Source organism: Lathyrus oleraceus, chromosome 6, assembly GCF_024323335.1.
Source record: "Lathyrus oleraceus cultivar Zhongwan6 chromosome 6, CAAS_Psat_ZW6_1.0, whole genome shotgun sequence".
Lineage (NCBI taxonomy): Eukaryota > Viridiplantae > Streptophyta > Magnoliopsida > Fabales > Fabaceae > Lathyrus > Lathyrus oleraceus.
The window spans coordinates 327,511,975-327,529,224 of NC_066584.1; the positions used below are offsets into that span (position 1 = coordinate 327,511,975).

Sequence of the window (17,250 nt, forward strand, 5' to 3'; positions counted from 1 at the left end):
TGATATCCTTCGAAATCGATTTTACTTTCTCTAGGATCTTGACACCTTCTCAGTAGGTGTGCTTAAAAGATGTCTATCTCAAGGTTTTAGAACCTTATTTTGTGGATACATACCCTAGAGGGATGATGTTAGTAGAGCGGCGTCATTGAACATTGCTTGTTTGATCCGACTGTCTTGGAAGCTTAATCGACCTCTATACCTTTTAAGTATCTTCTAGGACCGTTAAATGGATCCGACGACCCATTATACTGTTCGATAATAAAGAAAAATGGATTGAGCCCTAAGCCCTAGACTGTCTTGCATATATCAACCACAATAACGATGTTGGTTTGGTGGAATTCCGACTCCTCATTATTTTTAAATTTCTTTTTTGTTTCATGATCGCGTAGTAATATCTTCCTCTTTTTTAAATTTCTTTTAAATAAAAATGAAATGAAATAATAACTTTCTATTAAAAAGAAAAAGAAATGAAATAACTTACAAACTTGTATAGCAATTAAATTAAAAAATAATTAGAAAAAGGAACACAAAGACCGTATACGCAATGAAACGCGCCTTCCATATTATCGATGGCGATAACGAGGTTATGAGGACATGCACCTTTGTGGTGTCGTGTGCCTGGGTCTTGGATGCTTATGACTTCAAAATTTGTAGCGGCAAGGTTATATTGGTAAATACTCGTCTTTAAATGAAACACTTTACTCGTCCACGTGTATTATGTATTACCTTTCCTCAAGGGACCCAATGGTACAATTTGGGGGACACAATTAGTTATTTGACCCATCTTAGCAATTTATCTATTGCTTAATGGAAAATGATTGTCTCTAAACGATGAACAACATGCTCTTTAAAAGAGCATTCATTTTATGGTTGGTTAGCAAAGCGTGAGAGGCCAATAATAGTGGATTAATATTGTTCTTTGGTGGATATGTATGAAGAGAAGAAATTGCTATTTTTTAAAGGATCTAAAGGCGGCAGTGGAAGTATAAGTGTTCCTCGATATGATGAGGATGCCATTTTACCGTTTAGGGCTATTGAGTGATTTAAACAATTTTTATAGTAATGGATTTATGCGTTCCGCGGTTACTGTTGTCGTATTATTGCCTTTATTCACCATTAGATTTTGTTTAATGAGAATGTGGAAACATAGAAGGCGATTTCGACAAACGGTGTCAAAGGATCCAAGAACAAACCATTTTGATTCACGTGTTATAAGTGAATGGAAGTTTGAGGCTGAACTATGGTAAGAACTTATCCGACCAAACTGAGGGGATGTGGATATCTAGATTCCTCATTGACTCTTAAGTCAACGACTTTCATAAACACGAGTCTTTTTATGTTAGAATCATGTGTACTTGATACTTATGTGTAGTCTTCCTTTTATAATATTATTATATGTTTTTCCAAGATTTATAATATTTTATTTATCATAGCTATCTGAGAGGATATGAGTCATGATATCCTTCGAAATCGATTTTACTTTCTCTAGGATCTTGACACCTTCTCAGTAGGTGTGCTTAAAAGATGTCTATCTCAAGGTTTTAGAACCTTATTTTGTGGATACATACCCTAGAGGGATGATGTTAGTAGAGCGGCGTCATTGAACATTGCTTGTTTGATCCGACTGTCTTGGAAGCTTAATCGACCTCTATACCTTTTAAGTATCTTCTAGGACCGTTAAATGGATCCGACGACCCATTATACTGTTCGATAATAAAGAAAAATGGATTGAGCCCTAAGCCCTAGACTGTCTTGCATATATCAACCACAATAACGATGTTGGTTTGGTGGAATTCCGACTCCTCATTATTTTTAAATTTCTTTTTTGTTTCATGATCGCGTAGTAATATCTTCCTCTTTTTTAAATTTCTTTTAAATAAAAATGAAATGAAATAATAACTTTCTATTAAAAAGAAAAAGAAATGAAATAACTTACAAACTTGTATAGCAATTAAATTAAAAAATAATTAGAAAAAGGAACACAAAGACCGTATACGCAATGAAACGCGCGTTTTAAATGAGCATATAAATTGGACCCAGAGCTAAACCCTAATTTCTGCCGTCCATCTTTCACTTCACAGCGTGCAGTTCTTCTGTGTTCTCTTCCGGTAATCGTCTCCTTTCTACACTCTCTCCAATTTCTCTTTAATTTCCACTGAAATTGAATCTCGTTTTTGATTCAGAGCTTCATAGAAGAAAAATGGGTCGAGTAGATGCCGCTGGTTCCAAGGGGAAGAAGAAGGGATCTACAACATTCACCATCGACTGCGCTAAGCCTGTAGAGGACAAGATCATGGACATTGCTTCTCTCGAAAAGTTTCTTCAAGAGAGGATTAAGGTTGGTGGTAAAGCCGGTGCTCTTGGTGATGCTGTTACTGTTTCACGTGAGAAGAGCAAGATCACTGTTACTTCTGATAGCAACTTCTCCAAAAGGTTGTTCTTTATTTTTTTACATTTTTAATTTTTGTAACTTCTTTTGTTGTGAGTTTATTGTTTCATTTGATTGGGTGATTTGTATCTTAGATAGGAGCTGAATTGTTTGATTTTGCATTATAGGTTCTAACTTCTAATAGATTTTGTTTGAGAGAATTGTTGTCAAAAAAAGTGAATTCACTTGTATTTGGTAATGATATTCTAAAAAAGAGCTTAAGGGTATGTTTGGATCCACTAGAATGGAATGGAGTGGAGTGGTAAATAATCCGTTTCCATTATTTGGATTTATAAATAATGGACGCAGCGTAATCCATTCCATCCAATTCTTCAATTTTCATTCTGTCTAATTTGTTGTGTATGCAATGGAATGAACTAAACAGTTATGTTCCATTCTGTCAAATTAACAAAAACATCCAAATGATGGAATGGAATATTTGGTTTATTTCACTCTATTCCATTAGGTTCCATTACGTTCCGCTCCTTTTTAGTCCAACAATCCAAACATATCCCACAGGACCCTAAAGGAAATGATGTTGGCTGTCATAATTGGTTTTATAATCCCTTTTGGGTGGTATGCCAAACGATAGTAATTGCAACCTTTCAGCATCGGGACAATATAAGTTTGCTCTGACCTTAGCTTTTTTATCGCACATGTAGTTTTATGTTAACTTTTGAATAATTGAATGTGTAACCCCCTAGTATTTGATTTTGAGTGAGTGAGCATAAACTTTCAAATGTCATTGGCATTTTATCTTGGGTTTTTTTGCTCTGTATTGTAATGACGGATTCTGTTGAAATGAATATGTATATTTTCTCTTGTTTTTATCCCTGCTTCAATTGGCTTTGGGTTGATTGTAATTGTTCATATTCGGATATGGCATCAATAAAATTGATTGCTATTTTGCATTACTTTATCTTCAACTTCTGGAATCAGTGGCTTAGACATGATTTATTTATGTCATTTGAAGGATCTCGCATGTATTTCTAACATCTCATTATTTCAGGTATCTCAAGTACTTGACCAAAAAGTACTTGAAGAAACACAATGTCCGGGACTGGCTCAGAGTGATTGCTTCTAACAAAGACAGAAATGTTTATGAATTGAGGTACTTCAACATTGCCGAGAATGAAGGAGAAGAAGAGGATTAATTGTGTGCTCATCTTATTTATTTTAGAACCTTGTTAAACCCTTCACTTGTGATATCTTCTCTTTTGCGTGATTATTGTTTAAGACATCTTGCTTTGGTTGCATTAGTTGCAATTTAACAATTTTGTTTAATTAAGATTTGTGATGCCACTTTTGTTTGAATGGAAATAGAGTTCTCTTATTATACAATCAAGTACATCCTTTGTTAAAACTCTTCTGTTGTAACCTGTTTGTCCCCCTTCCTAGGTCAGCACCCCATTGTTTGTTCCCACATTGTTTTGGAACTCAAAATAGGGTTATGAAGTGATCTTTTAGTTGTTTCAAAGGGGTAGTAGCTTGCTTGTTATTCTAACATTTGTGCAGTATATTTGTACATCTCTAAATAAGGGGAGGGATGAATCTTATGATTTTTCATAGATAAGAGTGCAACTGTTTTAAGCTGATTTCTTTAAATATTGGTATCAGTAATGTTCTAGAAGCCAAGCAAGCTAAGTTAACTCGAAATATACAGGCAATTGAGTTCTCCTTTGTTAAATCTCATATCAATCCTTTCACAATTTACATGATTGCCTACTAATCTGTACTGGGTACAGGATATGTCATTTTATTAAAAAACAAGGGTACGATAACTAAGTTTTAAAAATTATAAATAATATAATATAAATGAGGATAAAATATTGTAATTTTTAAATTATAAATAATATAATATAAATGATAAAGTATTGTAAAACTAAAGATGATAACACATCTAAACTTAAAAGTGACTTGTTCGAAATAAAATTTAAGATCTATGCATGAATATAAAAATCACATTCTAACCGTGTCAATGTCACTATTTCCTTCCTCGTCTTCTGTAAAAAAGTATAGTTTTCATGTTTGGTTCATCAAGAGAGAGACTTGCAATTTCAAGAATGTCATGTTTGGTTCATCAAGAGAGAGACTTGCAACTTCAAGAATATCATGTTTGGTTCATCAAGAGAGAGACTTGCAACTTCAAGAATACCAGTCTTGTCAGAGAGACTCCATTCATCTTTTTGTTTCTACTTCATTATAATTCTTACTTTTTCTCGAAAGAAGTCGAAGATTTGTATGATCAAAAACTAAATCTACAGCTCTCTTTGAATTTAGCCTATTTCTTTTCATTGAGTGGATAAATGAATATGTGTTCCAATTTCTCTCAACACAAGAAGAAGAACATGGTTGTGAAAGGAGTTTCAATGTGATGGATTGAAGTTTAGGGACTGCTGATCCATAAGTGATCCACCATTTCTTTGGTGTCAAGTTCCACCTATCTTGTAATGAATCAAATTGATTGAGTTCACCTTCACCACTTGAGAACTTAACAAATTCAGTAGTTGCCTCTAGCCTTTTGTATTCATCTACAAAGTAACTCCTTATGCATTTTTTTCTTCCTGTGCAAATCTCATTGTCTCTATGTGGGACAACTTGATTTGGAGATTGATCAAACCATTGTCTGCAATAGTATTTATTATATAAAAAAATTCTAAGTGTGAGGTAAGGTAACCGAAGTTTAAAAGGAATTTCTTTTTTTTTTTGAAATTTACCTTGGATTGAGAGAATGAGCCAAGCAATGAAGAGGTGTGTGACTTTTAGCCCATCTAGCAATTAGGATATTATACACCACATCATAAAAGGATGAATTCTGACTCAACTCCCTTCTCTGTTGAGTATATATTGCTATTTTGACTTTCTCAATCATAGAATCCCACTTCTCATAAATCAAATGAAGATTTGACTCGTCAGGATCACAAGAACGAAGCATATCATAGATAGGCTCTGTAAATCTTAGAATATAATCAATTTTATCCCACCGTTGATCATTTAAGATTGTCTCTTTCACAAAGGCCGCCTTTTGAACAACATTTTCTCTATATTTAGACCATTGTTCACTAATTACCAAAGTTAAGAGACAATTCTTAATGGTTTTCAACCTCTTAAGCATAACAATGACTGAAGCAAATCTTGTTTTAGAAATAGAAAGAAACATCAAATGCACAAATTCTTTGAACATAGCAAATCTCATGGAGTGATTCATAATAAATTTTTTAATATAAAAACCATCTTCATCAATAGCAGATATCCATTTACACTCAAGATAAACAACTTCTTTACTTGGTGTATTTTTTGGTGCACATAAACTTTTTAGAGCTAGATTCAACGTGTGCACTACACATGCTATGCAAACTATATGAGGATATGTTCCTTCGACAATTGAATCAACAACCTTGCAAACAAGGGCATTATTAGTAATGATTTGAACAACATTTCTGCTTCAACCTCTTCAATTGTACGCAAAATTATAGTAACAATATAATGTTTATCTTTGTACTCTCTTGTTCCATCAATAACCTTCAAGAACATTGGTCCAGAATTCAAAATTGCCATAAAGTTAATCAATGGTCTTCTTTGGGCATCTGTCCAACCATCTGTAAATATGCTCACATTTTTTTCTGGCCAAGTATCTTTAATTGGTTGGAGTAGTTTTAATATGTTGGCTTTCTCTCTTTGCAACATTGTAATACTTATGAAATTATAACTTGGAGGAAGGTAGCCAGATATAGAACTGTTTGCCGCATAAGTGAATGCACTGATAAAGTAAGGATTTCTGACTATATTGAATGACAAACTAGCAGAATAAAATAGTCTAGCTATTTCAGATGATAGATGATCTCTAGTCTCATTATTAAATGCCTTTGCTAAAGGTCCATCACTTTCTCTTCTTTTCTTACTCATATCAATAGGAGGATTCGAACTTATAGTTCCATTCGGAAAAGGAACTTGTACGAGCTTTGCTTGCCCTTCTTTGTCAGTAGCAATCATATCAAGTTCTTTCATCTCAGTCAAATATTCATTGGTCACTTTCGAACAACAAATTATTCCATTTCCCTTTTCTTTCAATAAATGACTTCTTATTCTAAAATAAGAACCTTTAAAGGTTACATTGCAATAGTTGCACCGCCAAGTTGCATTATTTCCATTTCCTTCATTCCTGTTTTACAAAGTAGTCACATAAGTCTTAAGAGGATAATCATTATCGGTACTTCCCGTTCCACTTGTATATTTATCCGTCAAAGGCGTAACATTATTGTTTGTCCTACTTCCTCCACTAACATTATTACTTTGGAAAAACATCTACAACAAAATAAAATAAAAAATCCTTATAAATAATCTTATAAATAATATTATATGATTAATATAAACTTATTATATTATCTACTATTATTTTTTATATTATATATTTTATAATAAATTAATCATAATATGAGTAAAATGTGAAATAGAAAGAATGTTAAGAAAGAAGCGTAGTATGGATGATTACTTCGACTGATAATTACATATCTAGTAATTTGATAAGAAATGTCTATTTTATTGGTACAAGCCCATATATTAATATAGTAATATTATAATAGTTAAAAGTCTTTTATGTTTGCTTGCAGTTGCAGCATAGAAAAAAATGTAGGAGAAAATAGTATAGACTATTATATATAGGATGGTACAAGCCTGTACTATCATATAGTCTATACTAATATAGACTATCAATATTTGTTATGATTGATATGAGTAAGAAAAGCAAAAACAATATAACCTATGTAGTATAGACTATCATATAATATAGGTAACTATGTACTATAGACTATTATATAGGGTTATTATAATATCATATTCAGAAAAAGTTACAAAAAACAGTATGTAGTACTAGTATCTTTTTACAAGTAACTGCAAAATTGATAATTTTTTATGTCGTTACCAATTTGATAGATGAAAGAAGTCCATTCTATTGTCACACTCACAAGTTTATATTTATATAAAAAAATCAAAACCCTAAAATCACTTAGATTATAGATCGGACCAGGCCCAATTAAAAGATAAAATAGTGTTTAAGTACCGCTACAGTACCGCAGCCGTACCATTGCAGTACCAAAATTAAAAAAAGAAAAAGAAAAAGTAGGGTACTGTTACGGTACGTACAGTATGCGTACAGTACGTGTATCAATACCGATCAAGTACTGGATACTGGTACTTCTTCACAATATCCGTACCGATGCTTTAGAGCCCATCTACCTACAATATCTCCTTCCTCTCTTTTAGAACCAAAATTTGAAAGAAGACAAGGTTGGTTGGCGTGGATCAGGCCTCTGGCAATCCAACATGCCCATCACACTACAGACTCCCAAGACGTGTAACAACATTTAACTAATGTCATATTAATAAATCAATTTTTTGCTCCGATAAGCTTGGACCACTTCAAAGCTCAATTTCACAATGAGGATTGTAAACTCGAGCTTGAATATTATGAGTTTAAGCAGCTAAATGAGCAACAAAATGAGAGATTGAAAGAAGATTTTTAAAGCCCAGGGAGTGTGACAATGCTAAAAGCCATGACGGGGTAAACATTGGATTTATGAAAGAATTTTAGAAAATCTAAAGGCTGACTTTGTGAACTTGACGAGGGAATTTCATGTCAATGAAAAGCTGGCTAGAGGAACTAGTAATTCGTTCATTGTCCTAATTCCAAAAAATGAGAATCCTGAAGGGTTGAATAATTTTCGTCCTATCTCTCTTATAGAATGTCTCTATAAAGTGTTGGAAAGGTGTTGGCTAATAGAATAAAGTGGGTGATCGATGATGTGATTTCTGAGAACCAATTTGCTTTTGTTGTTGTGAGGTAGATATGGGATGGAATTTTGGTTGCTAGCGAAATCGTTGACGAGGTCCATTGAAAGAAAAGAGAAACCATCTTATTCAAAGTTGATTTTCAGAAGGCTTATGATTTAGTTGATTGGGGATACTTGAATTTCGTGATGAAGAAAATGGGATTTCATTAAAAATGAATAGGTTTAAACAAACACATGTTTGAGATCTTTCTGCAGGAGTTTTAATTCTTGTTAATAGAAGCCCGACTAAAGAATTCAAGATGATTAGAGTCCTTAGACAAGGAGACCCATTTTCTCAATTTTTATTTATAATAGCAGTGGATGACTACAATATCATCATAATGTAGGAAGTGGTGGAGATGAATAAATTCAAAGGTTTCAAATTCGAAAGAAGTGTCAATCAAGTGTCTCATCTTTAGTTTGTTAATGACACTTTGATTATAGGTGATAGAAGTTGGAAGAATGTGAGAACCATTAAACTTGTTCTAAAATCGTTTGAATTAATTTCTTGCCTAAAAGTGAATTTTTTTCAAAAGCCTTCTAATAGGGGTGAACTTAAATCTGAAAGGATTCAAGAGGCAATGGTTAGCTTGAATTATAAGGTGGGTAGTATGGCTTTCAAATATTTGGGGCTATCAATTGGGATAAATCCTAGATTGTTATATTCGTGGAAACTGGTGATAGATGCAACGCACATAAGGTTGTCAATAAAAGCTTATCTATTAGTGGGAGGATTGTTCTTTTAAAATCAGTTTTATCTACTCTTCCACTATACTTTCTTTCCTTCTTCAAACCTCCATCAAATATCATCTCTAAAATTGAATTTATTTTTTAAGCAATTTCTATTGGGTGGAAGTGAGTTAGACAACAAGTTTAATTGAATTATTTGGGATAAGATTCGTAGAGATATAAGTGGTGGGGACTCGGGATTAAGAATCTGAGAAAGTTTAACATGGTCTTAGTTGAAAAATGATTTTGGATGGTTCAAAGTTTTAACTTTCAAATATGATAATTCCCTAGAGTTCAATCAAAAAAAGATGCTAAAGGAGGATCCACTTAATTGGGGGGGGGGGGGGTTGACTTCCCTTAATAAAGAAGCGTGGGAAGTTAGAGAAAATTGGTTTAAAGATAATATAGAGCACATAGAAGATCCAGGTTGGTCTTGGAGAGGATCAAAAGGTTACGTGGTGAGAGGTGCATACAAAGGTATTACTAGATGGAGACGATGTTAATGATTTCTCCTTGTAAATTGATTTGGACAAAGCTTTTCCTAGAAATATTTGTGTTTTTGTGGCGATTGGTTCAAAACAAGTTGCCAACTAGAGATAACCTCAGAAAAATAGATTTGTTAAGGGAATACCAAGATAGTTATCCGTTTGGGTGTGAAGGAGAGAATCTATTTCTTATTTATTCTATAACATTTCATTTGTAAAGATTATTTGATTTTAGTTATTCAAATGGTTGGAAGTTACTTTTAACTTATCTCGTGAGGTAGCTCCGAATCTAGAAAGCTTTAAAGGTTTGCTTTGAAGAGTGGAACAACAAGGATTTATTTGGCTTGTATATTGACTGCTATGACTTAGGCTATTTGGACAGTTAGGAATAGCAAAATATTTAAGGGTAAGGATTGGGAGGAAGAGAGAATCTTATAAGAGGCTAAGATTCTGTCTTGGAGATGAATTCACCACAAATCAAAAGGTTTTGAGTATCCATTAAGCCAATGGATTCAAAATCCTATAAACCGTGTATCATCTTTTGAGTGTTGGGTTCGATTGATTAGCTTGGGGAGTGGTCAAGTTCTGCTTCCGACAGTTTTTTTAGTGCAAGTGTCTTGCTGTTTGTTGCGGGTAGCCGTCTTTCTTCCGTCACGGTGTGTCCTGGTTATGAAAATGAGGAGAATTTGACCCGGCACCATTCCAATTAAATTTGGCATCCTATTTTTTCATAATTCTAAAAATATATGTCAAAAGAATTTTGAAAATTTTGGTAGGTCAATTAAATAATTCGGTAGCCAATCAAAAAATCTGACAGACATTTTGAAAGAATTCGATCTGTGATAAATATTTCTATTTTTTAAAATTTGGAAATAAAACAAAAAATAAAAATAAATTGAACTATCAAATTTTTAAAAAAATTGAAAATGACCCTGAATTTATCGGTATTTTTGAAATATATGATATCATATCTTTTTGAAATTGCTAGTATGCAATGTATGCTTTTTTTTTTTACCGATAAGTTCAAAAATATTGATAAAAATTCAGATAAGATATCATATTTTTCAAAAATACTGATACAAATATATTCAATAAATTGGATTTTAATATAATTTTGAAAATACCGATAAAAATATATGGAAAAAATTGAATTTTATCGAACATTTTAAAAATGTAAATTAAAATATAGCTTTTATGAAAAATACAGTATGAATTCAAAATCACCGTTATAAATGACAAAAATGTTTACTTTGTAAATATCCAATATAAACTTCAAAAAAAACAATTTAGTAAAAATTCAAGGTTTCTTTTTGAAAGTTAAAGTTGTGCAAAAGTATTATGGTAAAAATGCAAGGATCTCAGGGTTTAATTGGATGGGTGCCGGACCAAATTCTCGAAAAACATGCCACACACCAAAAATTTATCAACACCAAGAAGTTAGTTGAGCCCGTATTGGCAAACTTTAAACGATTAGTTAATAGTTGAAACATAATTTTACTCCATACTTCAACGATTATTCTCCTATTTTTACTATTCATTCAATTTGACTTAAATATTCTTAAATAAATAATTTATGATTGAACAGTAAATAAAAAAATATATTCTGAATAGCTTTTGATAAGGAAATCTAAAATAAAATGAATTCGTGCAAACACAAGAAAATTATGGTCTAAAATCAACTACATCTCTTAACAACACTTTAAACCATTGTCAAAAATAACAAATTTAAATTGGAAAATTTTAATTAAATAGTTTTAGAGCATAAAACAAAACGAGTTTAGGCAACACGAGAAAATCGCTGTCTAAAGTGATATCTAAAACCTTCTAAAATTCAACTGATATTTTTTTACAAATTACACCATTTTTAATCACGGTTTTAAGTAGTTGTTTAAAGTCTATAGTTTAAAAAAAAATTAAACCACCAGAAATTTTAATTAAGTAGTTCTATGAACAAATTGAAACTATATAAACACTTTAATTAAATTATTCGGTGAACACATTAAAAATTATCGAAATAATTTAATTAAGTTATCAGGTATATTAAAAATTAAAATTTTGATTACCAAAATTCTTTTATCAAGTGTTTCGATAGGTTAAAAATTAAGAATTTATTTATCAAAATTATTTTTTCAAGTGTTTTGATATATTAAAAATTAAAAAAAATAATCATCAAAACTTTTTTATTAAGTGTTATGATAAATTAATGTAGGAGTATAAATTTTTTTAATTTTAAAATTTTTAATAATAAATAAAAATAGTATAATTAAAATATTTTGATTAATGTTGGAGTAAAGAGATAATGATAGGAATAAAGTGTAAAGTTTTGTAGTTGAGATCATGAACACCCATGTACCAAAAAAAAAACTATTTTATTCATTGAGCACACATGGACAAAATTTTAAACTATTTTAGCTAATAATTGATAATTGAGATCATGAACTCCCATGTAAAAGAAAACTATTTTATTCTTTTTAATTTATGATTTTATTTGATTAACTCATCAAGAATAAATTAGAAAATAATCAATTAAATTTTGGTTGAAAAAATTTATTTTTATTAGTGATGTTCCATCTCTTTTGTTGTGGTCATACTCATATATATAGTTATAGATATTTGATTGATGTGATCTTTTTTTATTCATTTGAAAGTTCAAGAAATTATCTATAACTATATTTTGGACTTAACCGCAAAATACAATGATTTCATGCAAGAAAATGGTTTGAAAAATGAATGATGCACTAAGTAAATTTCTTACATAAATGAAAATTAATTGCACAAGGAGTTAATTTATTATTCCAGCACACAAAGATCAATGAAACAAGAATGATTTATGACTTATTTGTTCTACCGCTATTTTGATTAAGATCATATATTAATGAGGACTCGAGAGCACTCTTTAAGAATACTAAATAAAAAAAATATTTTTATAAAATCAATTATTTTAATTTTTAACGCATTGAGTATATATATTTAAATTTTTTTATCACTTTAAACATTTAAAGAGTCTGTCTGAAATATTTTGATTAATGCATAAACCATTTTAGTGATTTATTTTAAAGTGAAATCTACTAATTTTTTAAGAAATATATTTAGATTTTTAATTTAATATATACTAATTCAAATGTATTAGGTATTATTTTAATTTATAAAGGTCAATTGAGTTACTTGGTAGAAAAACTCTATAAGCATTACTCCCTCCGTCTTATAAAAAATATTTCATTTATATTTTTTATTTATCTAAAAATAATTATCATTTTATAATATTAATTCAAGATTTATTATTATTATTCAACTATCATACCTTTATTTATTAGTTTTCACTTTATTCAACTACTCTTTTAACTACAATTAATAGGGATATTCTAGTAAATAATATTAGTTTTATCATCAAAATCAACACATCTAATCATTTTCTTAAAAAAAAAATTAAAATATAATGCAAATACTCCTTATATCTCGAATTCTCTTCGGATAGAGAGAATAGATAACTTATTTATGCACACTATATTGAAAACCATGATTTATATATAGTATAACGACCAATTAAGATTTTGATTATTTTCAAATGGGTCATTCTAACCTCCACTTATATTTGAGTTCATATCAAATATTTAATTAATTAATTATTTAATATTTAATTAATTAATTGAATAATTTATAAATAAATTTTAATCAACTTTTTAATTCTATTTAATCACTTAATTATTTAACACCTTAATTAATAAAATACTAATATAGTTAAATAAATATATTTGATCACATAATTATTAAAACACTAATATAATATTAAGTTATTAAAATATTTCAACCAACTTTCTCCACTCAGCAAATTTATAACTGGCTGGTCCTATGTAAAAACAAACCTTAAAACTTGCATGTCAACAACACTGCCATTTCTTGAGTCAACCCTCCGTAAACATCCCATTTTGTCCATCCATCTATTGAACATTCTTGAAGGAATCAATTGAATATTCACTCTCATCTAAAACAAATACGGAGTACAAAATAAACGAAATAAAAATAAATTGACAACTCTAAAATATTAAAATCATATAAGTAGATGTGAAATTCATACATATGAAGTGTGGGTTATCTTTATATCATGATTTTTTAGGGCTGCTATTATTTAAACCAAAGAATTAACATCTTACCATTCTACCGCCGTATATAAATATTCGATAGAAAAGAAACAATAAAAATATTAATATACTTAATAAAGTGCTGAATAATTCTACGTTACATTTGTCTTCTTTTTCTTTGTTTACTGAATTTGGAAAAATGCAAAAGACAAAAGAGCAACTTGTTCAAACATAATGCCATTTTTATGTAAGGACTAAGGAGAGTCTTATCTTCCTGGTTTGTACTAGTATTAATAGTACTCATGGGTACTTTTGGAATTTAACGCTCAGAGAAAAGGAAATATCACGTGATACCCCGTTCTCCCGCACAAAGCAAAGACACGTGTCACGTCATCGTCCCATACTAGTCCCCACAATTTTGGGACCCACGTGTCTGCCAAACCTTATCTCTAAGAGAATCCAGATCCTCCGTCCACGTCGTATAGAACCAATTCAAATCAACGGCCCAGACATGATTTTGAAACCCATGACGTGCTGAAGTTTTTGTTAAATATCTATCTAAATTCCCATAGCAATCTGTGTCTGCGCTTTCCATATTCTCATGAGCCTTCTCGATCACTTGTGGGATGACACCGTCGCCGGACCTTTGCCGGAGAATGGTCTCGGCAAGCTCCGAAAACACCCTTCCTTCCTTTCCCGATCTATCTCCGACAAGGGTACGCATGAACTTTAACCATTAACCGTCGTTGGATTTTCCCAAATTATAGCACTTCAAAAAGTATACATAATAATATAAATTTATAGAATGTATCCATGCTACTTAAATAACGAGAATTATACTGTCAAAATATATAATGAGAATTTTACTTATTAATTTTTTTGCTAAAGTATTATTTACCGTTGGCGCTGGTGAGTTTTGATCAGAATCAGAGGGTGGAAACGTGAGATCCTACGGTGGGGATTCGTTAGAGGGTGCAGTGAAAGTGACACGTAGTATCATGATAGTGAAACCAGCTGGGTACCAGAGTCCAAGTGGATCAGCTCCGGCTTCCCCCGCTGGTTCTACTCCGCCGCTATCTCCGTTTTCCGGTAAGGTACTTATTTCTTTCAGTTGCAAAAAAGAATAAAAACATTTCCATTGCCGGGAATCGAACCCGGGTCTCCTGGGTGAAAGCCAGATATCCTAACCGCTGGACGACAATGGAATCATGTCACAATTTCGTAATGCATAATTATTATTCATCATTACAATATGCAATTGATGTTTTGTATGTGTAGGAGCTAGAGAGCCGTTTCGTTTTCGAAGAAGGTCAATATCAGATGCGTACGAGAGCGAGGTCAAGACAGGCCAAAACAGACCAAGCTCTTCTTCTCCTTTCGATGTGTGATAAGTGAAGCTAGTTAGTGATAGTGAAGATCATTGGATCGATGTGTGCTCGTTTTCGTTTTGGCTCAAGCTGTATCCAACGCAGTTTTGCTTTGTGTGTTTGTGTGTGTTTGTGTGTGTTTGATGTATATAGAGGTTGTGTAGTTCTTGCAAATAGTTAGCATGTTGTTTTTTTTAGTCTCCAGAGTTGCTAATAATAATGTTTTGTTTGTTTAAATATATATAGGAACTTGTAACGTGTAAAACTGTATCTAACCTAACTAGTTAATGCTCGTATATGTATAATATGCAAAACCTTGTTATTGCTTTGCTTTCTTTCTGTATTTTCTGTCTCTCTCTCGCTACAAAACCTCGACGGTTCCCTAAAAAAAATATTTAGTTTATGGACTTAGAATCTCATTTAAATTTAAAGATATTGAGACTCTTTGCTACTTCGTTTCTGTGTAATTTTTATTTATCACTAAATTACGGAATGTGAAGCAATACATGCTCGTCATTTTCATTTTGGACATTTACTAAAATTGAAGGAATTTATGTTTAATGAGTAATTACTAGATTGTGCGTTTAGGGTTTAAAGTTTTGACATCTACTATCGCTCCTAATTATAAGAAATAAAGTAAATGTACTACGAAGATAATCTGTTATAATTTAGTGTGGTCTTCTATGCATGGACTCCCTAAAAAAAAAACTTCCATGCAAGAGTGTACTGGACCTTTAATCAAGTTATAATAGTTAACTTACTAGAAATAATGGATAGAGAGATCTAAAGTTGATTGAATCGGCGAGAGTGCTTTTAGATATGGTAGAGGGGGCAAGTCTCAAAGATTGACGCTTCAATTTTCAAATTAGTAAAATGAAAATAGTGATTATGTGAGTTATGGTGAGAAAATGCATGTCATTAAGACATGACAATCTTTGTATACGATGTGCGGTTAGAAATGCATCATATTCCTTGACATGTGATATATGGGTGTTTGATTAAATCTAATGGTGGACATTATGAGATGATAAAGATTGAATATTTACTTCTTAGTCAACAATTCAGTGAATGCATTTTGGATCGGTCTCTCCTATGATTGTGGCCCTCCGGCTTTTGTAGACTTGATTCTATCGGACCGCTATATGTCGTGGTCTTCCTGAAGGACTCGTAGATTGTGGAAGCGAAAGGCGCCGATGAGTAACAACAAATGACTCTGGGAGCACATTAAATACTAGTCTTATTACTGAAATGTTTCACAATATTGCATTTAAATGTGGCCTTAGGTCCATAGGGTAAGGCAAAGCACTACCATTTAGGATGCTCAAGTGCACTTAAGTTCCGTTGTAGTTTTGAGATAAATTCATTTGTTGGTTTTGTGTGTCTACCTTATTTTCGTTCTGGGCCATATATCTTCTCACTTTGTTTTGTTATATAAATGGTGTTTCTCCTTCCAGGTTGCGTTTCTTCTTCTCTGTCTAGACAATCCCTCTTTTTTATCAGTTGTGACTCTCATTCCCTTAGCTCCGACAACACCTTGTTTTGCCCGTTTTTCTTTCCTTCCCATTTCGCAACCTCTTTTGGTCTCTCACGTTCCTGGATGGTTCTTTTATCATTGCATTAATTTCATCTCTATAACTTTTCAAGGCACCACTTATACATGTCTTTGTTTATTGTTGTTGATTTTGCTTTTTTCTTCTTACAAATGGCCAACTTAGGAGATGGACTTGCAAATTTCATAAATATACATAATGGTGAAGAGATAAGTGATGCCTCATCTCGTATAGGAGTAGTGAATTTTAAGGTCCAAAATGTTGTTCTTCTAGTACTTCTTCATCCCTTCCACAAATCTTATAGTGATTAGTGATAATTATGAGTTTAAGGAATTTTGTCAAAAGTGGCAGTAAGCCCATTGATCTTCAAAGTGGTGAAAATGCAAGGGGCTCTATAAAGAAAGGTGAAGGGTGAACTTGGTTCATCCCAGTACATGGGAAACTTACGACGACCTCTTTTCTCCTGAATTTCCCAAGGCGGGTTCATAGTTTGGTGGGGCGTACCAGGATGATATTGGGGCTCTCTCATATATCAAATTATTTTAATCTTTGAATGGTCGAGAATCTAGCGACATGGAAGTTAGGCAACATCTTAACTTCCGAGAGTATTCTAGAACTTATTATGGGCATTTTCCTTTTGTTGACAATGAGAATAACATGGTTTCAAAAGACCAACAAGGTCTCGAGCTCATTATGAACGCTGCTCAGTATTATTAGATGGATGTAAAAGTGGTGGGGACGACTTCCATGTTCAGCGAGGCTCGTAGACTATATAGTGTTTGTC

General features: G+C 32.0%; 3 protein-coding genes and 1 non-coding gene across 5 annotated transcripts; 2 read left to right on the forward strand and 2 right to left on the reverse strand.

Moving 5' to 3' along the window:
- The first annotated feature begins 1,956 nt into the window (after positions 1-1,956).
- LOC127096735 (60S ribosomal protein L22-2) lies at positions 1,957-3,769 on the forward strand. The gene is made up of 3 exons (XM_051035285.1): positions 1,957-2,108; positions 2,184-2,433; positions 3,438-3,769. Exons 2-3 carry the CDS (start codon positions 2,201-2,203, stop codon positions 3,580-3,582), a joined length of 378 nt encoding a protein of 125 aa, XP_050891242.1. The 5' UTR covers positions 1,957-2,108; positions 2,184-2,200; the 3' UTR covers positions 3,583-3,769.
- Positions 3,770-4,606: 837 nt separating this feature from the next.
- On the reverse strand, positions 4,607-14,144 carry LOC127095479 (uncharacterized). Its single transcript, XM_051034161.1, has 5 exons — positions 13,992-14,144; positions 13,334-13,452; positions 5,879-6,590; positions 5,146-5,825; positions 4,607-5,054 (listed from the first exon to the last, which is right to left on the reverse strand). Exons 1-5 carry the CDS (start codon positions 14,142-14,144, stop codon positions 4,607-4,609), a joined length of 2,112 nt encoding a protein of 703 aa, XP_050890118.1.
- Positions 14,042-15,157, forward strand: LOC127096736 (dormancy-associated protein homolog 3). Of its 2 annotated transcripts, none has more exons than XM_051035286.1 (3): positions 14,042-14,265; positions 14,474-14,643; positions 14,828-15,157. In XM_051035286.1, exons 1-3 carry the CDS (start codon positions 14,151-14,153, stop codon positions 14,942-14,944), a joined length of 402 nt encoding a protein of 133 aa, XP_050891243.1. In that variant the 5' UTR covers positions 14,042-14,150; the 3' UTR covers positions 14,945-15,157. The 2 variants fall into 2 exon arrangements, with proteins under 2 accessions (XP_050891243.1, XP_050891244.1); XM_051035287.1 differs by having other exon boundaries at positions 14,474-14,638.
- On the reverse strand, positions 14,683-14,754 carry TRNAE-UUC (transfer RNA glutamic acid (anticodon UUC)). Its single transcript has one exon. It is a non-coding gene; the product is annotated as a tRNA-Glu (tRNA).
- Positions 15,158-17,250: the final 2,093 nt, after the last annotated feature.